The sequence below is a fragment of the Acartia tonsa genome, chromosome 4, assembly GCF_053477335.1.
Source record: "Acartia tonsa isolate MP-2025a chromosome 4, ASM5347733v1, whole genome shotgun sequence".
NCBI lineage: Eukaryota > Metazoa > Arthropoda > Copepoda > Calanoida > Acartiidae > Acartia > Acartia tonsa.
The window spans coordinates 45,885,423-45,910,047 of NC_137263.1; the positions used below are offsets into that span (position 1 = coordinate 45,885,423).

At 31.5% G+C, this 24,625-nt stretch overlaps 1 protein-coding gene across 20 annotated transcripts in view; it reads left to right on the plus strand.

Moving 5' to 3' along the window:
• Window positions 1-24,625, plus strand: part of PMCA (plasma membrane calcium-transporting ATPase 3) — a 93,532-nt gene that overhangs the window by 40,452 nt on the left and 28,455 nt on the right. For 9 of the 20 annotated variants that reach the window (XR_013878994.1, XR_013878993.1, XR_013878995.1 and 6 more), the window contains exons 2-15: window positions 6,915-6,976; window positions 7,279-7,444; window positions 8,006-8,137; window positions 8,807-8,918; window positions 13,314-13,435; window positions 14,120-14,215; window positions 15,137-15,196; window positions 16,231-16,444; window positions 19,438-19,506; window positions 20,464-20,693; window positions 21,144-21,330; window positions 21,802-21,896; window positions 22,420-22,524; window positions 23,655-23,819. Coding sequence is in view for 13 of the 20 variants with exons in the window: in XM_080158502.1 (XP_080014628.1) it covers window positions 7,340-7,444; window positions 8,006-8,137; window positions 8,807-8,918; window positions 13,314-13,435; window positions 14,120-14,215; window positions 15,137-15,196; window positions 16,231-16,444; window positions 19,438-19,506; window positions 20,464-20,693; window positions 21,144-21,330; window positions 21,802-21,896; window positions 22,420-22,524; window positions 23,655-23,819 (1,692 nt within the window). In the remaining 7 variants the exon portion in view is untranslated. Of the gene's footprint in view, window positions 1-1,132; window positions 1,285-6,914; window positions 6,977-7,278; window positions 7,445-8,005; window positions 8,138-8,806; window positions 8,919-13,313; window positions 13,436-14,119; window positions 14,216-15,136; window positions 15,197-16,230; window positions 16,445-19,437; window positions 19,507-20,463; window positions 20,694-21,143; window positions 21,331-21,801; window positions 21,897-22,419; window positions 22,525-23,654; window positions 23,820-24,625 lie in introns of those variants that run through there. The other 11 variants (XR_013878999.1, XR_013878997.1, XM_080158507.1 and 8 more) reach the window with 4 other exon arrangements.

A 24,625-nucleotide genomic window follows, 5' to 3' on the forward strand; every position in this document is an offset into this window, starting at 1 on the left:
ATTCAATGAAAGATTTCATATTAAGTATGTGAAATATGGGTGGGATGGGGGTAGACCTTGACTGCATTTTTTTTATCATTTCTTTAAGGGTTTCAACTTCTACCCTTCCCCCCTCCCTTCCCCCATCAGATATCTGTGCTTTGGTTTAACTTTAAAGGATCTAATTTTGAAGATTAATAAAAAAATTGAAATTTTTCATAAAACAATATAAAGAAGTTTGATTTGATATCAATTTGAATTATTGACATTAAATCTTGTATATTTTTGCTTCAAACAATAATATTATTTTAAACTATTCATCCAAATATGAATAGGAAAAAATACAATACGATTCATTTGACATTTCTTGTTGTTTATACATAGAGATATTTTACATTTATGTATTATTAAACACTTTATTGATTTTACCTCTATGTCATCATTTGTGTTAACATTTCAAACATCATTTTATAGCCTCAGATTAAGTTCTCTTAATATAGGACAAGGATGAATATGTAAATCAGTGGCGGATTTAATTGTCTTTAATTAAAAGGGGCTTTTGTCTATAATCTTGAAATATGAATGTTTGTTTTTGGTAGCGAAGCCATTCTAGTATTCAATTCACTTTGTCTGTCCGTAACGTTATGGAAAAGTTGTGATTTTCTCGGATGCCATTGAAGATATAAAGGTGAATTTATGAGATTTATTTGACTTATGTGCATCTATTCTATACATTATTTTGTCCGTCTATCAGTCGGTCATGCTTCAAAAACAAACCCTTTTTATTTTCTTTAAGTTTTGCATATTCTCTCTCCGTCTTTTCCTTACTACGACAACTAAATATCTGCTCTATAATTCACTTTATCAATTTTTGCTTTGCTACTTATGGAGATTTCATTTAAAATGTTACTTAGCCACGTTTTTTTTATGGATAAAAAAAATTTTGTGGATATAAAATTATGGAGTTGCTTATTTAACAACAATCATTTAGTTGTAAACAAATATTAATACTTGTTATCTTTCACTTCAATTATACTCTAGTAAACTTTAAATCAAAACATTGAAATAAAATAAATTAAACATTAACTTAGATATGGGAGTTCCTTCTTTATCAATTATAATAAATATATTTTCAATTTCTCCTTATCTTTAGTTTCTTAATTTAATTAGGGTTTGTATATTTAGTGAAGCAAGTTTAACATAAACATTTACATTGAAGTGAGACTAGCTCTTAAGTTTGAAACATCTGCCTGCTACTTACCTCTCTCTCCCCTGCTGGGATAGATTGCTCTCAATAATATTTAGGTTAACTCTTTCTTTACACTACCTACAAGTAGGATTTAAGGGGGGGGGGGGGAAGTTTTGCCACTTTCGCGTAATCCGTGATTATTAGGCTAGGTATTGATGTGAGACTATAGGTTATTTGGGATAAAAGTTTACTTTTGGGTAGTACTTCACGTATATTTAATCATTTTTTGGATAGGTCTCCAGGTTCAGGTGCTGCAGGCTGGAAGGTGGTTTCTGGACAGGTAAAAAAAAATTTAAATTTTTGTTTGAAGAGTTAGAGATCAAATTATTAAACAAAATATGCATCTTTATGGATATTATTGACATATAAGAAGAAAAAATTAAAATCGGCCTCCAGGTTCAGGTGCTGCAGGCCTCCAGGTCAACTCTGGACAGGTAAAAATCAAATTTTCTATTTGAAGAGTTAGAGGTCAACTTATTAAACAGAATATGCATCTTTTTTTATATTATTGACATTTTTGAAGAAAAAAATAAAATCGGCCTCCAGGTTCAAGTGCTGCAGGCCTCCAGGTCCACTCTGAACAGGTAAAAAAACAAGTTTTTTATTTGAAGAGTTAGAGGTCAACTTATAAAACAGAATATGCATATTTTTTGATTTTATTGACATATTTGAAGAAAAAATTAAAATCGGCCTCCAGGTTCAGGTGCTGCAGGCCTCCAGGTCCACTCTGGACAGGTAAAAAAACAAGTTTTTTATTTGAAGAGTTAGAGGTCAACTTATAAAACAGAATATGCAAATTTATTGATATTATTGACATATTTGAAGAAAAAATTAAAATCGGCCTCCAGGTTTAGGTGCTGCAGGCCTCCAGGTCCACTCTGGACAGGTAAAAAAACCAAGTTTTTTATTTGAAGAGTTAGAGGTCAACTTATATAACAGAATATGCATCTTTTTTGATATTATTGACATATAAGAAGAAAAAATTAAAATCGACCTCCAGGTTCAGGTGCTGCAGGCCTCCAGGTCCACTCTGGACAGGTAAAAATCAAATTTTTTATTTAAAGAGTTAGAGGTCAACTTATAAAACAGAATATGCATATTTTTATATTATGAACATATTTGATGATAAAATCAAAATTGGCCTCTAGGTTCAGGTGCTGCAGGCCTCCAGGTCAACTCAGGACGGGTAAAAAAATATAAAAATTTACTTGAAGAGTTAGAGGTCAACTTATAAAACAGAATATGCATTTTTTTGTTATTATTCACAGGTGCTGCAGGCCTCCAGGTCAACTCAGGACGGGTAAAAAAATATAAAAATTTACTTGAAGAGTTAGAGGTCAACTTATAAAACAGAATATGCATTTTTTTGTTATTATTCACATATTTGAAGAAAAAATTAAAATTGGCCTCCAGGTTCACGTGCTGCAGGTCTCCAGGTGCACTCTGGGCAGGTAAAAAAATCAAATTTTTTATTTGAAGAGTTAGAGGTCAGTTTTTAAAACAACATTAGCATCTTTTTAGATGTTACATGTATATTTGAAGAAAAAAAATAAAATAGGCGTCCAGGTTCAGGTGCTGCAGGCTTCCAGGTGAACTTTAGAGACTATTTTCAGGTATATTTCCTATTTATTTGATTTTCCCCCTACTTTTTTTACTATTCTATATTTTTTTAAATTGTTAGTTATCATATTCATTGAAACTTTTTGATGGATCCCAGTGACCGCTGTTGGCCATTGGCCAGGTAAATATCCAGGTAATTTTTGAATTTAGAGGAAAGGTATGTATTTAAAAAATGCTTAAAATAAGATAATATAGTAAAATTAATCATTTAAGGCTTCAAAATGTGTGTCCAGACAGGCTCCAGGTCCTTAGATTTCACTATATTATTACATTTTAAGTTTTAAACTTATTCTATTTCGAAATCTTTCTTCTAAATTCCAAAATAACCATTTGAGATATTCACCTAGCCGGCAACAACCAGCGTTCACCAGGATCCAGGTAAAAGTGTCACTGTCCATATAAAAAAAGCAAAAATACCTGAAAATGAAAGCCTGCAGCACCTAAACTTGAAGGCCGATTTTAATTTTATCTTCAAGTATATTTATTATATCCAAAACAAAGCATATTTTGTTTTATATGTTGACCTGTAACTTTCCAGATAAAAAGACTTAATTTATACCTGTCAAGAGTGGACCTGGAGGCCTGCAGGATCTGAACATGGAGTCCGATTTTAATTTTTTCTTCAAATATGTCAATAATATAAAAAAAGAAGCATATTCTGTTTTATAAGTTGACCTCTAACTCTTCAAATATTTTTTTTTTATTTTTTACCTTTCCAGAGTGGACCTAGAGGCCTACAGCACCTGAACCTTTAGGCCGATTTTAATTTTTTCTTCAAATATGTCAATAACATCAAAAAAGATGCATATTCTGTTTTTTAAGTAATCCTCTAACTCTTTAAATAAAAATTTTTATTTTTACATGTCCAGAGTGGACCTGGAGGCCTGCAGCACCTGAACCTGGGGGCTGATTTAGATTTTTTCTTCAAAAATGTCAATAATACAAAAAAAGATGCATATTCTGTTTTATAAGTTGACCTCTAACTCTTCAAATAAAAAAAATTATTTTTTTACCTGTCCAGAGTGGACCTGGAGGCCAGCAGCACCTGAACCTGGAGGCCGATTTTAATGTTTTCTTCAAATATGTCAATAATATATAAAAATATGCATATTCTGTTTTATAAGTTGACCTCTAACTCTTCAAATAAAAAACTTGTTTTTGTACCTGTTCAGAGTGGACCTGGAGGCCTGCAGCACCTGAACCTGAAGGCTGATTTTATTTTTTTCTTCAAATATGTCAATAATATCAAAAAATATGCATATTCTGTTTTATAAGTTGACCTCTAACTCTTCAAATAAAAAACTTGTTTTTGTACCTGTTCAGAGTGGACCTGGAGGCCTTCAGCACTTGAACCTGGAGGCCGATTTTAATTTTTTCTTCAAAAATGTCAATAATATAAAAAAAGATGCATATTCTGTTTAATAAGTTGACCTCTAACTCTTCAAATAAATAATTAGATTTTTACCTGTCCAGAGTTGACCTGGAGGCCTGCAGCACCTGAACCTGGAGGCCGATTTTAATTTTTTCTTCATATATGTCAATAATATCCATAAAGATGCATATTTTGTTTAATAATTTGATCTCTAACTCTTCAAACAAAAATTTTAAATTTTTTTTACCTGTCCAGAAACCACCTTCCAGCCTGCAGCACCTGAACCTGGAGACCTATCCAAAAAATGATTAAATATACGTGAAGTACTACCCAAAAGTAAACTTTTATCCCAAATAACCTATAGTCTCACATCAATACCTAGCCTAATAATCACGGATTACGCGAAAGTGGCAAAACTTCCCCCCCCCCCTTATTTGCTTAAATCAAGTTTATTTCACAAGTATTTTTAAATAAAGTAGAAAGTTGATTCTGTTGATTTTTAACACTCTTTTCTTGAAAGCGCAGAATTTACAAATATGTAGGGGTCATAGGGGATAAGACAATGAACGAAAAACAGGATTCAATAGATTGAAATGAATGGTAAATAAGTTTGGAAACTGCTTGTCCTTTCAATTAATGAAGTTTTAATAAAATACCAAAAGTTTTTAAGCCACCGAATGGAAGAGGTTGTTTCACAAGTATAATTGACAGTCCAATAGCCCCTTCCACTTACTGTAACTATGAAAAAGCAGTTATGCTATAAAAAATAAAATACTATTATTTGTATAAAAATGTGTTGTACTTTATTTGTAGTATTAGATATTAACTATATAAAGATATAGACCTCAATTCCCAACCTAACAGGGGAATTATATATTCATTTTACATAATACCCAAGAGAGATTATCTCAGAGCGCACAGTCATCATAATATAACATTTCCTAATTCATATTATAGTGTGGGCAACCATAGTCATCATAATATAACATTTCCTAATTCATATTATAGTGTGGGCAACCATAGTCATCATAATATAACATTTTCTAATTCATATTATAGTGTGGGCAACCACAGTCATCCTAATGTAATATTTCCTAATTCATATTATAGTGTGGGCAACCACAGTCATCATAATATGATATTTCCTAATTCATATTATAGTGTGGGCAACCACAGTCATCATAATATAACATTTCCTAATTCATATTATAGTGTGGGCAACCACAGTCATCATAATATAACATTTTCTAATTCATATTATAGTGTGGGCAACAATAGTCATCATAATATAACATTTCCTAATTCGTATTATAGTGTGGGCAACCATAGTCATCATAATATAACATTTCCTAGTTCATATTATAGTGTGGGCAACCACAGTCATCATAATATAATATTTCCTAATTTATATTTTAGAGTGGGCAACCATAGTCATCATAATATAACATTTCCTAATTTATGTGGACAACCACAGTCATCATAATATAATATTTCCTAATTCATATTATAGTGTGGGCAACCACAGTCATCATAATATAATATTTTCTAAATCAAATTATAGTGTGGGCAACCATAGTCATCATAATATAACATTTCCTAATTCATATTATAGTGTGGGCAACCATAGTCATCATAATATAACATTTTCTAATTCATATTATAGTGTTGGCAACCATAGTCATCATAATATAACATTTTCAAGTTTATATTATAGTGTGGGCAACCACAGTCATCATAATATAACATTTCCAAATTCATTCTAAAGTGTGGGCAACCACAGTCATCATAAAATAACATTTCCAGATTCATATTGTAGTGTGGGCAACCACAGTCATCATAATATAACATTTCCTAATTTATATTATAGTGTGGGCAACCACAGTCATCATAATATAATATTTTCTAATTCATATAATAGTGTGGGCAACCATAGTCATCATAATATAACATTACCTAATCAATGTTATAGTGTGGGCAACCACAGTCATCATAATATAACATTTCCAAATTCATACTATAGTGTGGGCAACCACAGTCATCATAATATAATATTTTCTAATTCATATTATAGTGTAGGCAACCATAGTCATCATAATATAAGATTACCTAATTACTGTCATAGTATGGACAACCAAAGCTATTCAATGAGGCTGAAGTAAAATATTATATTTCAAATTAATATATGCTAATTGGCAAGGATTGAATTAGAAACCTGGTTAAGGCGTCTAAAGAAAGGTCTATACATGCCCCATCAAAAACTTTATAGGGTCTGTCTCCAAGATTTAAGTATTTGAGACGGTTTTATTTGTTAGCGATTGTTTTCTTTTATAACACCCTTTATGTACACTTATTTTGTTGTTGTCTTCACCAAATTATATTGAATGTATGTAAAATATGTTGTAGGTATTTGTGGCTAGTATTGTTAATATTAATATATTTTTATCAGCCTTCTTATTAGATATCTATCATAGGTCACATGATTCTTATTTTCTTATATTATATACCTATTAATAAACATTTTTATAATTCTTGCTTTATTTTTTTGAAAATGGATTTTATACTATACTCAGGTTCACTACTGGAGTGTGCTTAAAATCACTTGCTTTCGTTCGTACATAGTCCCCTTTTAATCAACCCCAACTTGAAAACTAAATAATAGAAAATCAAAATACTGATTGATTGTTTAAATTTCAGGTGTGTGAGGGTGGTGGTGGCGCATCCACTAAGATAACATCTCCAAACGGACAACAGTGTAGGCAAGGGTTAACAATCACAAATAACTTGAAGACAACATGTGAAATTTAAAATAACACTGACAATTTTTTTGAATGGTTGTTTTTGCAGTTTTTAGTAATTTTTTTTAAGGATGAAACCATATTAGAAGATAATTATCACACATAGTTAGCCAAATAAGACTAGAATACTATCTTAATTATTGAGTATAAGTACTATAATTTCAATGTTAAAATATTTTTGGCAATATTTATACCTATGTCATTAAATAGTTTTTTTTTCTTGTCTTGACATTTGATATTTTTTTTAACCCTGTCGTTCCCAGGTGTGGCGAGGCCCCCTCCTGAGGCGGGGGGCGGGGCACCACCTGCCAGAGGAGGCGGAGGATGGCGGCGGCCAGCAGATATGGCCTCTCCCTCAAGCAACTCCGGGAGCTCATGGAGCACCGGGGGAGGGAGGGGGTGGCCAGGATTACGGAGTACGGGGGCGTGCAGGAAAGTTTGTTATGATTTGTACGTTTGTTAAAAACCCTGATGCAAATAATTTTTTTAACCCTTAATTCAATTGTTTAATACTTACTATAAAATACACCTGAAAGTACTTTTTGCATATTGTGTGTCTTAATCATGATATTTCATGTTGGAAGATTGTAAAACTTTTTTTTTGTCTTTTCTGAAGTAGGTAATGTAACATTGTAAAAGTTTATATATCTTGTATATTTGAATATTTTCAACATAGTTCTAATTCTAATTTATGCTGTACTAGCGGCTACTCTTCTCGAGGTCTCTAGTAGCACTTGAGGAGTGGGGAGGTTTAATTTTTTTTTTAGGGGCAATTTCTCTTAAGTGGGTGGTGGTATCCTCCCCCAAAATAGTTAAAAACCTTCACAGGACCCATAAGAAGCCACCCTGTGAAGGAGAACCATATCTATTCAGCGGTTAGCGAGTTCCTTCGGTACAGAGAGATAGATAAACATTAAACATCCTGTTACTTTATTATAAGGGTGTTCAAAATTTTTTTTTGTACAAAATGACAAATTCTGCCTGGACGTTCAGGAGATCGCGCGAAAGTTAAATACAACGGAGGCGACAGGTCTTCTCGGAGACAGATCTGATCTAGAGCATAGAAGAGACTACTTTGGATCAAATACAATCCCACCTAAACCGCCCAAAACATTTCTAGCGGTAAGTTTATTATATGTGGGATAACAAAATTTTTTTGCAAGTATTCATGTACTTTATAATTCATAACTTTATTCTGTTTTTTCCATTACTCATATATATTGTATAAAATTAAAGGGGTAGTTTCACGAAATGCATTTGAACTTAATTTAGTGAACCGCATATTTTATCCTGGTTAAATGGTAAAACTACATTTATATGGCATATATATTTTAAAGAATTTCAATTTTCTACCACGTAGTTTTTAAAATACCAAGACTTGAAAATCGTCTTTTTAAATTGCATATATCACAAAAAGACAATTTTCAAGTCTTGATATTTTAAAAACTACGTGGTAGAAAATTGAATTACTTCAAATATAATATATGCTATATAAATGTAGTTAAACCCATTAACTAGGAAAAAATATGCGGTTCACTAAATTAAGTTCAAATGCATTTCGTGAAACTACCCCTTTTTAATAAGAAACCAAGGGAGGGGGGGGGAGGCTGTAAATTACACTGGTACATTAAGTTATTTTCCTACTTTTAAACTAAGAATTTTAATCTACTGAAGGAGTAATATTGTTTATCATCATTGGGTATGTACAGCAATCTAACGTCTTTGTTTTTTGTTTAGGTTTTATTAAAATCATTATTTGAAACTAAAGTTTTATTTTTATTTTGTGTTTAGTTGGTATGGGAGGCCCTGCAGGACGTAACCCTGATTATCCTCCAGATAGCCGCGGCTGTGTCTCTGGCTCTATCATTCTATAAACCTCCCAAGGACGATGAAGAGGTTTTAGGTAAGCAAACTTCTTAATCCTCGACCCTAGGAAGGTGATAGGTTCGAATCTAGGAACAACACCGCGTCAAAATACGTTTTAAATGGTCGGTTCCTCCTACTGCTGCTATGTCCGGTGTGCGAAATAAATAGATGAAGTATTAGGAATAACTTGGCCAAAAACAGGCGAAACCCATTACTATGCAGTTAGGACTTTCAGCCAAAGGTCTTGCAATCAATTGGTTGGTTGTCTGAAGGGCGTTTGACCATATAACATGCTACATAAAACACGATATGGTTCAGAGATACACAAAAATAAGATCTTATAGTGTATCCTATCTCCTATAAGCGAAACAAACTTTTTAGCTAACATACAGTTAGAAAAAGAATTGTAATCATTATACTTTAAAAGAAAAATCTTCTAAGAAAAAATATATTAGCTTTGTTAGATGTCCAAAATTATTTTGTTTGTTGGTTTTTATCGTGATTTTGATAATGGTTGTTATGTGTAATGTTATTTTGACTTGCAGAAAAAATTCTTAAGACAAAAATCTACAACTGACATGCCCATACATATAAGTGATAAACTGACTGATGACTTATAATACACATTATGTACACAGTATTATACAAGCATAACCAATAAATCATACAAACCATAACATAATAGGTTTCTCTATTACAATATAACAATAAGAAAGTATTTATTATATCTTTTATTCATATTTATTGTTTTTATAATATATCACAGAATAAACATTTTTGACTTTACGTTCTAACACCTTTAAACAGAGATTTTAATGGAAACAAGGATGGTAACATCTATAAAAGCGAAGATTTGGATGGGCAGGACAAACGAACATAAACACTTGTAGAGTGTGAGAACTAAACAGGCATAATATAAATGTTTGAGCCTAAACAAAATTGTAAGTATATTTTTTCAAAGGTTAGAAGTCAACATGTTTTAAATAGACTTACGGACTTTCTGGTAGCAATTATAGAGTTACTATGCTTCCCAAATCGTAACGGACGGACCGACCCTATTATAGAAGAACTTCACTTTTAACAGACACAATACCATCCTATTAAAAATAAATTATACGAAAGTTTTGAAGTCTTCTTTCTTAATAAAATAATTTACAAATCAAGCCAATGATTTTAAAAAGTATTAATTTTATTGCACTAAAATTATAAATAATAGAATATTATAAAATATTCTGTGTTATTGAAGCTTCAATATTGGCCTCTAAGCTATCAAGAAATATTCATAGATAAATTGATAGTTTGTTTTAAAATTTACCCATTACAATAACCAAGCATATTTTTTGTTTTTTTCCCTCATCATTTGAAAGAAATTTTCTAGATGTATAATATATGATGGTAATTAAAATGCTCCAGTTTAAGAGCCAAAAGATTTTCTTTAATTATTACGCGTCTTACAAAGCAGCAGTGAGACTACTTTTGTTCTAAATGTATTCTGTTCAGCTTTTTTACTCCCCGACAGATAGCTGTACTCTTTTGTCCCGGGATACAAAATAATGATTTATGACACTACCCTTATTCGTGATAAACATTGGTTGCCAACTATTTTTAACTTTCCAATACTTCAACAACAAATAATAAAAACAAATCTGCCTCGGACAGACAGACAGACGTTCTTTTCAATGTTGCAGACAAACAGACATACATAGTCATACAGACAGACAGAGGGAAAGACAGAGACAAACAGACAGACGTACTATTGTTGAAAGTTGACCAGTTTGCCTAATAAAAAGTTAAGAATGTTTTTAAAATTTCATGATGATATCATTCATAAATCCTATAATCGTGAATTTAGTATTGAGAGGGGGGCAAAATCAGTTTTCTTACGCTAAATTTAGTTTGTGTTCAAACGAAACAAACAAAAAATCTGAACTAACGATTATATTCACAGAGAGAGTGCAGTGGGGACAATTGGCTGTCATACACTAGTCCCAAAAGTTTTATAATAACGTTTTCTTATTCGTTGGCTAAACAACTGTTGGGACTTCATGGTTAATTTATTAAGTTGATTATTTAAACGTTTCAACCTCTAATTTTAATCTACAGAAGGGGTAATGTTGTGTATCATCATTGGGGATGTACATTAATTTATCGGTCATCCTTTTACGAAGTTCTTAGCCTACGGCTACCCGGGAAACTATACTATATCCTGTCTTTGCCCCAATGTGTACTATGAAAAAAAAATGAATAAAATTTCCCCTCTTAGTTATTGATTTTGTAAATAAATAAATTTAGATAATACAAACTAATGATTTTTAAATTTCCATTCTTTAATATAAATTTGCTTGTAGCTTTACGTTTTGTAAAATAGTTAAACTCTTTCTATAAAAATAATTTGATATAAAGGGATAGTTTCATGAAAGCTGGTTGGGATAGTTCACATGCCTCAATGGGTTGAGGTTCTTAATCGACTTTCTTAGAACCAAAGGGCATCATCTGCTTACAAACGAGTTGCAGTACATCACAAAAGTACAGTTTTTTTAACTTTGTATAAAACTAGTGTCAAACTCTATCTCAAGACGTATAAGAAGCTTCACTTTAAAGGAGAACCATATCGGTTCAGTGGTTATAACCTAATACTCTATATATATGAAACTCTCACTCGTTCGTTGAAATTTCTACATATTGATATAAGAATTAATGAGATCACCAAAAGCAGCCAGTCACTTTTATTGCAAATTAATAATTGCAGAAAATTTTTGCATTTTGCTAAGTTTGCAAATCAATATCCATGCCGCAAATTTAAATTGTCAACTTTTAAATTGGAGAATTTGAGTCATATTTATTTAGCATATTATAGACATACATGCTTACTTTTTACACACACACACACACACACACACACACTCACACACACACACACACAGACATGATGTGTTTGTGTACACGGAGGGTTACTAAGTGTCAAGAGTACACAAATATTTTGTGGTGGTGTTTAAAAATCGCATTGATAATTTTGAGGGTTTTAATTTGACGCGTGCCTAAATAAAAGACATTAATTTACGTCATAAATAGTTTATAAATAGATATTTAATATTTAAAATGGAATTAATGCAATTTTTTTTAAAAAATATTTTGGAGAATTTTTTTTAAACAAGGATGACAACATCCATAAAAGCGAAGCACTGAAACGGTAGGACAAACGGACATTAACGCTTGTATAGTGTCTGAACTGAATAACCAGAATATAAAAGTATAAGAGTCAAAGCAAAATTGTAAGTAAATTTGTTGAAAAACTGCTTGATACAGGATAATGTTTAAGGACATACTTACATTTTTAGGACTTGATTATAGAGTTGCTTCGCTTATAATATTGTTCTTTGTTGTCTCAGGAATTAATATACCAAAAATCAGATCAAACGGATAAATAGTTCATTTAAAAATTTGTTGTTTAAAAAGTAGAAAAATCAACATGTTTAAAATGGACGTACGGACATTCTGGTAATGATTATAGAGTTGCTACGCTTTCTAAATCGTACCTAACTACTACAGGAATCATCATGCAAAGTTTGAAATCGATAGGACAATTCTAACATGCATAAATGAACGAATAAAAGCTATCTATCTCGGACGGACGTACGGACGGACGGACGGACGTACGGACGGACGGACGGACCGACCCTAATTATAGAAAAGCTTCGCTTTTAAAAAGAAGTAAAGTTCTAAATTTTCTTTTATTATGTAAATTTATGACGTTGATTTCTAATAAATTATTGAATGTATTTATCCAAAATGTATTAATGTATAATAAAGTTATGTGTGTGTGTGTGTGTGAGTGTTAAGCTGAATTAACCAGATTTGCTTGACAAAGAAGCCAGAAAAAAAGCAGCCAACCCTTACAAACTTAACTTTGAAAACTGTGAAATTATTGCTTTTGTTACATTTTCTTTTTGTCTTTACATAATTCAATTTAGGATTTGTAATATGTTTTTTACAATTTTTAACTTAATTAAAATTTCAAGCCACACGAAAAAATTAATCTTAGATTATTAGATACAAATAAGAATCACTTTTAGGCGAAGTAATAATACTATAAAAACAAGGTTGACAACATCCATAAAAGAAGGCTCTTAAACGATAGGACAAACGAACATTAACACTTGTTAAGTGTCAGAACTGAATAAGATGAATATAAACCTATTAGTCTAAACAAAATTTTAAGTAAATTTGTTGCAAAACTGCTAAAACGTATATACTGTTTAAGGAAATACTTAGGATAGTTGAGGTACCTTCCCCCAAAATACGTTGTAATAAACCTTCTCTGAACCTATAAGAAGCTTCACCTTAAAGGAAAATCATACAGGTCCAGATGTTAACGAGATCTTAAGATACATGCATCCTGTCACTTTTGATTCATTTCAAAAATTGTGTTTAGATGATAGCCAGAGCCATGCTGACTGGATTGAAGGAGTTGCAATCCTTCTGGCAGTTGTTATTGTTGTTCTTGTTACTGCATTCAACGATTGGAGCAAAGAGAAACAATTTCGAGGGCTTCAAGTAAGTTGCAATTTCAATAAATGTGAGATGCAAAACCACCCTAAACTTAAGCCGATTAATATCCGCTGGATTAGAACCGGTGTTCAGCCATGCTGAAGTCGTGTACAGTATCGTATTACAAACAATTTTCCTTAAATAATAAAATATAAATCATAAAATTAATACCTGTTTTGCTAGCCTGGGCCTTCGGTTCAAACCTTATAATTTTTTCATTTTTATATCCGCGGAAACCTGTCTTTAATAAAATGCGATATGGACGATAATAGTTATTTCTCGCATCGTATTATAAACAGCTTTCCGCGGATATAGAATGTACAATCATAAGATTAAAACCAGTTTTTTAGCCCCGAGATGCCGAAGGCACGGGTTAAAAAAACTGGTTTTAATCTTATGATTGTAAATTTCTATATTCGTAGAAAACTGGATATAATACGATGCTAGAAATAGTTTTTTCGTATGGATGAGAACTGGTTCCTATCCGCCGGATTCGAATGAATACGAGAAAATAATTTCCTATTTCTATTCAATGATATATACCTAATATCTATTACTTAAAGATTACAATTATTGCGTTAAATAAAGAGTTTCGGAAGTTGACTAAAAGCCCAAATCACGCCTTGTTATTTACTTTGGAATGTGTACAATTTGGTGAATTTAAAAACTAATATTTAACATAATTTTTAGGATAGAATTGAAGGGGAACAAACTTTTTCTGTGATACGTAATTCTACCACAGTTCAAATACAAGTAGGAGAGATTGTGGTTGGAGATATCCTTCTGGTAAGTTTTTTTTGTTGTTGTCAGAGTTCCTTTTAGTTTATGTTGGCAATCCGGAATCCGGATCCGGAATCCGCCCAATTTTTGGGCCAATTTTGGAATCCGAATCCGGATCCGGAATCCGTTTTTTAATAGCGGATTCCGGATTCTGAATTGGTATGCTAAAATTAGCGTCTTGAGTTTTTTCTTTCAACTCTCACTTTTTGAAGGCAAAGATTATCATCATTACCTACATATAAAAATTTTTAAAATCTGGTTCAATTTTCGGAAGTCAATTATAGAAAACACCAAGAACATTAATTTTTAGGACATATGTAGCACTTAATTTTTTTAAAAAGCCTTTAAAAATACTGCTAGAATCCGGAATCCGAATCCGGAATCCGCCAAAAATAAGAATCCGGAATCCGCAAGGAATCCGCCACTTTTTTGACGGATCCTTTTAAGAATCCGGAATCCGAATCCGGCCCAAAAATTCGACGGATTGCCATCACTACTTTTAGTAGTATAGTTTATTACTAGAGGCCTCTAGGGACAATTCAGGGGGGGGGGGAGGAGGAAGGGATATTGACCCAGTGGAACAAGTAAAAAATATTTTTGAGATGTCTTTTTTTTCTTGGGGCTATATCTCTTGAAGGGTGAGTGTACCCTCCCCCCAAAATAGTTATAAACCTTTCCAGGACCTAAGAGAAGCTACATTGTAAAGGAGAACCATATCGGTTGTGCGGTAAGCGAGATCCTTTGGTGCAGACAAAGATATGCTCAATATCATTTATATTAAATGTTATGTTACAAAGGTTTTAATTATTCTAAAATATTTCATCCATCTTTTACGGAATCAAATGATAAATAATACCGTCTATTTGATTTGCGCGCGAAGCGCAGTAAATATTTCCAAATCTATTCTAAAATCTGTTTTTATTCTAGGTCAAATATGGTGATTTGTTACCAGCTGACGGTTTAGTCATTCAAAGTAATGATCTTAAGGTAAAATATTTAAACTTTTTTTACTTTTATAGAACGTTAAAATATCGTTTCAAACTTTTTACTCACCTTTTAAATATTTTTAAAGGGTCATGAGCTTTTTTGCAGCGAGGGAGGGGACATTGGGCTGATTATTACACTAGTCCGCAAAGTTTTATAAGAACGTTTTCTTGTTCGTTGGCTCAACAACTTTGGGGACTTTTTTTTTGGAATTTTGATTGGTTGGTTCATAAAGTGTTCAAATGTTTAACCACTAATTTTAACCTAAAGAAGGTGTAATTTTGTGTATGATCATTGGGGATGAACATCAATTTTTCAGCCATTGTCTTATCCCTTTATATCCTTTGCCCTTTTTTTTGCCTGTTTAAAGTATGGCAGCTGCATATTGTACTTGAGTGACAAAAATGAAACAATTGTGTCATTAGAAATTGAATTCAATTGATTCACTTTCACATTGAAACATATTTGTACTATGTAGCATGGAGGATAGGGAACATTAGGCTCTATATTAAACTAGTCCCAAAATTTTTATATTAACCTTTTTCTTATTCGTTAGCTTATAATTTTTAGGGATTTTTTTGAAGTTTGAATGGTTGGTTCATTAAGTTGAGTGTCAAAACGTTTTAACAACTAATTTAAATTGTAATCTACAGTAGGGGTAATTTTGTGTATCATCATTGGGGATGTACATAAAGTTATCGTCCATTGTCTTATCCCTTTAAATCCCTGACTATGTAGTGTCAAATGCATTTTCAAAAAAAATCTAGGTATAAAATTAACAAGAAAATAAAAAAAAAATTCTTTTTGTGTTTTAGAACAAGAGTATAAAAAACATAAGTACCTAATATATATAGATGCATGTAATTTGACAATATTATAATTATGGTGGAAATCGTTTTTATTAGGTAAATAAGTAGAATATATTTTGTCAGGGAATGGATGTGGAATATGCGTGGATAATATAACAGGAGTTTACTTTATTATAGAACATGAAAATTTGGTGTAAGATCCAAGTAATAATAAATCCATTGTTACAGGTGGATGAGAGCAGTTTAACCGGAGAGTCGGACATGGTCAACAAGGGTGTGGCCGTGGACCCCATGGTCTTGTCGGGCACCCACGTCATGGAGGGCAGCGGCAAGGTGCTGGTGACGGCTGTGGGAGTCAACTCACAGGCGGGTATCATCTTCACCCTGCTGGGAGCTGCTGCAGATGATATTGAGGCAGAGGAGAAGAAGCAAAAGAAGTTGGGTAAGTGAGGCTCCTTCACCAAACTCCTGCACTCTATACTTACAACCAGGGACTGTGATTCAGCCAAAATATTTCATCTCAAATTGCCGAAGATTAGACATTTTGTTGGTGCATAGTTTTTAAAATTTTAATGTAGCTGAGGGGAAGTGGGTAAGAAGGGGGAGAAGTAAGGGAAGAAGTTTGTATGGTAATTTTCACTTATAATTGTTTTTCTGAATCACATTCCCTAGTCCCTGCATACAACTAACTTTAAAATAGATTTTATAGATTCATAGCTTTAAAAAATTATTGCAATTATACATAAAAATTGCTTTTTTCACTACTTTGTTCACTTTTGTCATTTTGTCCAGTTTTAAAAAATAGAATTGATAAAATTTTAGAATTTTTGCATAAAAAAAGTTTTCATATTAAAATCTGCATGGTTAAATATTATTTTTATCCTTTTTTAATTAGCAATTTTATAATTGAATTTTAGAAGATATTTGCATTTATTCGATTTTTTCTACCTTACACTGCTTATTATTCAATTCATCTTTACCCCCCCCCCCCCTCCCTACCCGCACTTGTCTTACATAATGGGAGGGAGGGCTCACTTGATAAACAATTGAAGCTTAATTGATTATTAATTCCTGTAAATATTAAGTAGAACTGTAATACTAAATATAGCCGAACAAGAATATTTGGACCCAATATTTACTCTTAGCAAACAAAAAAGAAAAGAAAATATCTCTAGTCGCTTCCAGGGAGGGAGGGGACAATAGGCTGTTTAATATTCTAGTCCCCAATGTTTTATAACAACGTTTTCTTATTAGTTTTTTAACAACTTTAGGGACTTTGGTTAATTTTGATTGGTTGGTTAATTAAGTTGAGTGTTCAAACGTTTCAACTACTAGTTTTAACTTACAGAAGGGGTAATTTTGTGTATCATATTTGGGAATGTACATCAATTTAACAGCCATTGTCTTATCCCTTTATATCCCTGAGACGCTTCACCATTTTCAATACTGAAATAGTATTACATATAATTTAAAATGATTGGGCTACAAAATTGTGTTGTGATAAGTAGTTTGGGGGGAAAAGATTTGGTAAATAAATATCTACGGTGAAAATTGAGGAAACTTAAAGCCTTTAATTAATAAAATATTTGATATTAGTTAAACAAACGTTTTTTTTAAATTCATGTTTGAATTTAAAATCTTCGGAAAGTTGTTAAGATAGCGGCTATTTTCTATCCCTCATCCAATTAATTTCAATTATGACAGTGCACGACGACAGGGACGACAATGGCAAAAAAAATCATTTACATCCCCAATAATGATATCTAAATTACCCTATCTATCCTAAACGTTTAAAGGCAGGAGTCTTAAGGGATAAGACAATGGCCGATAAATTGATGTACATCCCCAATGATGATACATAAAATTCCCCCTTTCTGTAGATTACAATTATTGGTTTTAACTTTTGGACACTCAACTTAATGAATCAACCAATAAAAATTCATTAAAGTTCTCAAAGTTGTTAAGCCAACGAATAAGAAAACTTTATTATAAAACTTTGGGGACTATTATAATAATCAGCCCATTTGACCCTCTCTCCCAGACTACTATGTACTTTTATGTAAACACATGAAGAAAAAAAACAGATAATTAACTAATATCTAATATTTTTCTTAAATTAGAAAAGGTTTAGATTAGATCTCCAGAAACAATATCAGATTAGGATCATAGTGTGGCCTTTTTATAGCTAAATAGATAAAAATTTCATTTTTTTAATATCTAAATGCATAAAATATTCTTTGAAATAACTAAGTTTAAGTCCAAAATATCATTACTTTAATTTTTATCTTTTTCTTTAGCTGTAAATAAGACACACTTTATAGTAGAAAATAATATTTATTATTCTTTTTTTATATTTAACCATTGCTAGTAGATTAATACAATATCTTGAATATTTATATGATAGGTTTTAACAAGAAAATATTCCTCATATAACTATTCAAGAATTTTATAATTTTTAGCTTTTTCATTGCTTGCTTTTTATCGCTCTTTTAATATAACTAAAAACTAGTCCGTTTTATTGACATCTATGGTGATTTTAAACTGCGTTTTTCGGATTTCTAAAAACCACCTGAATTAGAAAATATAAAAACAGGTAGGTAATATCAACGAATTTTTTCAAAATTGAATATGTGGATAGTGCCTAAATAACCAAAAACTAAAAATTACAGAAAATCGAAAAACGCAGTTAATTTTCACCTGATGTAGTTTACACTTTTTGACGACAAGTAAAAAAAACATTTAATAGTGTTAATAACAATAATAGTTGAAACTCAAACTTTAGTTCTATAGCCAACATTTTCTAATATTTAGTTCTGCTTATTCTGCATTCACAAATCCGCATTGTATGGATTAACAAAACATCAGCAAATTTTTAAAGCAATATCTAAATTGATTAAAAAAAATAACCCATCAAAGAAGTTTAAAATACGTTAGAATAGTCATTTATCGCATCGTTTTATCAACAGTTTTTTGCGGATTTAAAAATGTACAATTATAAGATTAAAACCAGTTTTCGAGATGCAGAAGGCACGGGCTAAAAAGATTGGTTTTTGTCTTATGATTGCACAATACTTTATATTCGTAGAAAGCTGGTTATAATACGATTACATAAATCTTTTTTTCATTATGGCTGAGAACCGGTTCTAATCCACCGGATATTGAAGCGATACTGGAAAAGAAATTACAAAACTCACCATAATTACAAAAGAATTAAAAGTTTGAGTTTTATTTATTATTCTTTTTTTTTATCTAGCTCATCCATATTTTGAGACAGAGGACAGATTTTTAGCCAGATTTTTTTCGTATTTTTGTTTAACCTACATTCACATTAAATCACTTCTATGGAAAGAAGTTTCTAAAAACATAAAATCCGTCCTCTGTCCCTAGCCCTCATTAACCTAACTAAACCTAGAAGTAGACCGATATCACATTTAGAAAAGAAGAATAAAGGCCGGGACCCGAACCAAAATAAATCCTCAGATAATGTTCCAGAAACGGGACCAAGTAAGTACTTTGGTGTCGGGTTAATTGTTGAAAGGATTCACACTGAAATAGAAAATTACAGGGCGTCATATTTTGTTTTTTTATTCTCTTCAAAGCTACATTTTATGTTAAATGTTTTACATGAGAATGTATTATTTCAATTCGAAGAAAGACTGAAGGACAGAACTTCTTTGCATGTCTTAGAAATAAAAAAATGAGTTAGGGGTTATGCCACTTTATAAACCTTATTTTGAAACCAGTTTGTCTTATTAAAGTATTACCTATACTTTTTCAAACTTCAGATTTACATTGATTTATTTTGGGTTTAAAAAAGTGGCACATTGACCCCTCGACATTTCAGGAGTAGTTAAATTATGTAGATGTTAGCATGTTAACATTACCTAATAATTACTATTCATTATTAAGACTCATCAAAATCTCAAATACCAAATATATGATTTGCGTCCTATGTTTCTAAATACTATTTTTAAAAGCTTTTATGACGCAAAATATAAAAGTATAGGCATGGAAATTATGAATGAATTATATTAAGTTTATGAATATATGATCTTGCTGATGTAAGCTTGGATCATATATTTTCTTTTATAACCTTTCTCTCACACTTATACACTCGACTATAAATATTATGTAAATAAAAGAGATGTTTTTAAATTTGGTCGGGTTTTAAAGTGAGAAATTTAGTAACGTATGTGTGTCTAATATAAAGTAGAAACATGCATTTCTAAAACTATTCCCTTTAAAAGTAACCTTTAAAGAAAAATGAGGGAAAAATCAATAAAAAGGGATTAAAGGATTGGACTAAGCCTTAAAATGTAAGTTTAATGCATGTTTATAAACATTCTTAAGGGTTAATATTACACCAAATTTGCATGTTAGTCATTATTTATAATTAAAAATGTTGATTGTGTTATATTTTTCTAAACTTGATTTTTAAGATTGATTAATCTAATTTTGCAGATGTAGAGGAAGGTGTGGGTAACTCTCACCCCAGCCACGCCCTGCCCAACTCCAGCGGTTCCCCGCCCTCGGAGGCTGCCGAGGCACCCGACATGGACGAGGAGAAGTCTGTGCTGCAGGCCAAGCTGACCAACCTGGCCATCCAGATAGGTTATGGTGGTATGGCAGTGTCCCTCGTCACTGTTCTTATTCTATCAATTAGGTTCTCAATTGATGAGTTCTTCTTTAAGGTATGGTTTGATAAATTATTATGAGGGGAAGGGAATCTTACCATCGACCTTTGTCCATTAAACACACGTGATTAAACTTTCAATAGATTTTGTTTCATTATAGAATCATGATTATTAGAATAAAGCACATTTTAACTTTTACGATTAAAAAATATTTAATACATGGAAAACGACCAGTGACTTAATGACAATTAGTGGCTTGACACCTTGCCATTAAAGACTTTTATTTCGGGGGACGGGGGGCTTTTCCTAAACAGGAGTCTCTTTTTCTACCTTTAGAAGAATTTCTAGATGATATATTTGTTTTTCTTAGCTGTTAATAAAGACAAATGATGGTAATTTAATTGTTAAGATTCCACTAACAATGAACACTTCATTTTATTTAATCAAATTATTTTATATTTATTGATATTGTCATCATTCTTTTTTACTTTAATTTTATTTTTGTAGGAATCTCCCTGGGACATGTACTACATCAATTTCTACGTCAAGTTTGTCATCATTGGTGTGACTGTGTTGGTGGTGGCTGTGCCTGAGGGTCTCCCCCTGGCGGTCACACTCTCCCTCGCATACAGTGTCAAGAAGATGATGGCTGATAATAATTTGGTCAGACATTTGGACGCCTGTGAAACTATGGGTAAGAAGAGTTTACTTTTCTCTTACCTCACAACTATTTAGAATGATATCACATTAAGTTTACTATCTCCAACGAAATCAATCTTGATTGCACGTTCCTGTTATGTTGCATATATATTATATACCCTACTGTGAAATTTGTATTGGGCAGAAAAGAGACCGGTTATTAGACTGTGAAAATACTTGTACATTCTCTTGTTTGGTAGCTCAAAACTTATTAAATCTTGATTGGTCGGTTGATTTTTGCTATGTCTATTTTTTTAAAACAAAAAATGGAGCTACATGTGGGGTAATTTTGTTTAGCAATATTGGGTATGTCTTATCCCCTATAAGTTCCATGTTATTACTGGATCAAAGAAAGTTGTATAAAAATCAGAAGCACAATAAAATATTTTGAATTCAAATAAACATTTAAAATCATTTGAATAGAAAAGTGTCAATTTAAAGTTAAAATATATTGTTTATAATTAAGGTAATGCAACAACAATTTGCTCTGATAAGACTGGTACCCTAACAACCAACAGGATGACCGTGGTACAGGCCTACATTTGCAACCATCATTATAAGGTGGGTTCTAACGTCCAGACTGGGTTAAAAACATTAATTTTATCACCTAGCCTCGAAGGTGGTCATCTTTCATTGAATTAAATCGGGTTTTATTCATCTGAAAAGAAAACTAATTTCGCTAGGTATTATTTGCCATTAACAAATAATACATAAAAAATGGGTTTTTTTTGTCTTTAATGTTTCAATTACGGCTTAAATGAACTTAAAATTCTCAAAAATTTTACAGAAAACTTTTGTTTAACAGCTTAAATAATACATATGGAGCGATTTATGCTTTAATTTTGTAATTTTCACAAGGACTAATAACTTTCAGTGTAGTATCACATGCCTTGTTAAAGTCTAACTGTAAAAACCCATCTTTAAACTGAGCCTATATTATTGGATTTTTTTTTCAGTTCGAAGATTTTTTCTTACAGTGAGTTTGAAAACATTGAAAAAAATCCATTGGGAAACATTTAAGTTTGGTATATCGCATGTGTTGTTAAAGTCTAACTGTATGAATTTAATTCATCTGTAATTTTAGCCTGACCGCAACTGCCTGCCTAAGATCCGTGACCTGCCCAGCCAGGTTGGAATCCTGGTCACCCAGGGAATATCGGTCAACTCTTCCTACTCTTCAGATGTCAAGGTTGGTTATTTTTAGCTTTTATTTACATTTTCTAGTAAGGAACATCTTTATAGAGAACTTTTTTATAGGGGATAGGTATTTCAACACTTTTAAATACAGGGGAAGGATTTTCTTATACTTAATCTTTTAATCAAAGTTTTTAACCCCATTCTCCCTCTATTATTGAGAGTGGTTAAGTGTCTAAATTCCTTTTTTCTGTCTCTTTTGTTGAAGTCAATTAATTGGCAATTAATTTAGTGTTTAGTGAAATAAATGTTTCTCATAAAAATGTTCCAAATTATTAAGTAGCCGTGAAATTATTAAGAATTTTATGTGATGAAATTTTTATTTCCTGTAATGGAATTAAGGATGATAAGAACGTGACCATATTTGATTTGTATTTCAGAGGTTAATCATATAAATTGTTGATATTATTTGTGTAATAGGAAAGAGAATTGACAAGAGATAGAAGGATTAATTTATTTTTCGTTACCATATCCTTTAAATATTTTCAAAGATTTTTGTAATAAGTATAGTACTCTAGACATACCCATCAATATTGAGAATTGAAGGACTATTTTATAGTATTACTAAGAAACCATAATTTGTCTTTATAATTTATGTATTTATATACTTTAATCCATATTACGTCATAAATGTAAAAAAGATCACAAATGTATAATACAATTCACATATTTTTTGTATTTCTATACCTTATTGTTAAGTATTGCTAATAATCAAGAAGCGTACTTTGATTTAATCTTTTTTTTAAAAATAATTTTTTCTTACATAGAAAACGCAGGGGTGTATATTCTGCAACAGATCCCCCCACCCAAGGATGAGGAAAAATAAAAAATAAATAAAGTAGCCCTCCCCTTAAATGCATTCAGTTAATTCAAGTTTTCTTCTTTATATGATTACATACATTACAAAATGGGGGGGGGGGGGAGGTCCCATGCAAAATATACACACCTGAAAACGGCAAATCATTTTCATTGAAACTGAATTTTTGTACTATTAAATCATAGAATGTTCCTTGACGTATAACGGTATGATCGCCATTTGTCGGTGGCTACCCGCGTTGGCCACAGAGAAAAAAAATAAGAAGCCTTACCGACAAGCGCAGACATTCAGACTGTTTTGTTCTCCAGGTTCGGGGCGGCGCACAGTTTGTGGAAATGTCGACCCAGAGCGGGGTGGTGTCCAAAATAAGCGGCACCTCCACGCGCTGGGAACAGGGAACTTGCAATAAACACTTCAAGATAGAGGCACAGAAAATGGGACAGAAAAGTTCGCCATTGTCCAATGGAAAAAAAGTTGAGTTTTGCACTCGCATCCCATATTATTGATTATATTATTATTTTCTTTATATTATATTGGTATATATTATTGTAAGACTTTTAGATTTATTTTGATAAGTAGGATTAGACTATCTAGCGGTTAGGAATTATCAAAGCGCAGCGAAATGCAATAATGTCAAATCAAATTCTGAAAATAATAAATCAATAGAATATGAAATGTGTTTGTGCTGTACCTAAAGCTTTTTTATTGATTTTATATTCTTTCTTAGTTTTTTTGCTTTAATGCCAGATAATTTATTTTCTTTAAGTACAGCATTTTCATATTTTATAAGTAAACAAGTTTTTTTTCTGAAAGTTGCTGAGATAAATAAATAAATAACATTGACAAAATTGAATAAGTTGTAAAGAATTTGCTATTGACAAATGATTTGAGCATGTTATTGAGAGAACACAATGGCTGATATACATATATACAGTCTCACAAAACAAAATAGAACTCAATTATAAAAATAAATTATTATCCTTATGCCAATCTTTTCTCTCACAAGCAGCAGTTTTAGTTAGATTTCAGTTTTAAAATTTAAACAAAAATAATTTTTCTTAAATAAATCAAACTTGTTTGGACGTGTCTTGACTTTAGCTTTTTAGGATTTTTAAAGCATCTTTATCATTTTTATTTACCTAAAAAAAGAATTAAAATAAATATCTTTAATTGGCCTGGAATTTAAAACATTTGTTTGTCCTAAACATCATGTCATTAGAGGACTTGATCTTTGGTGTTTTATTTATGCTTTTATTCAATTTAAAAAGTTGTGATTATT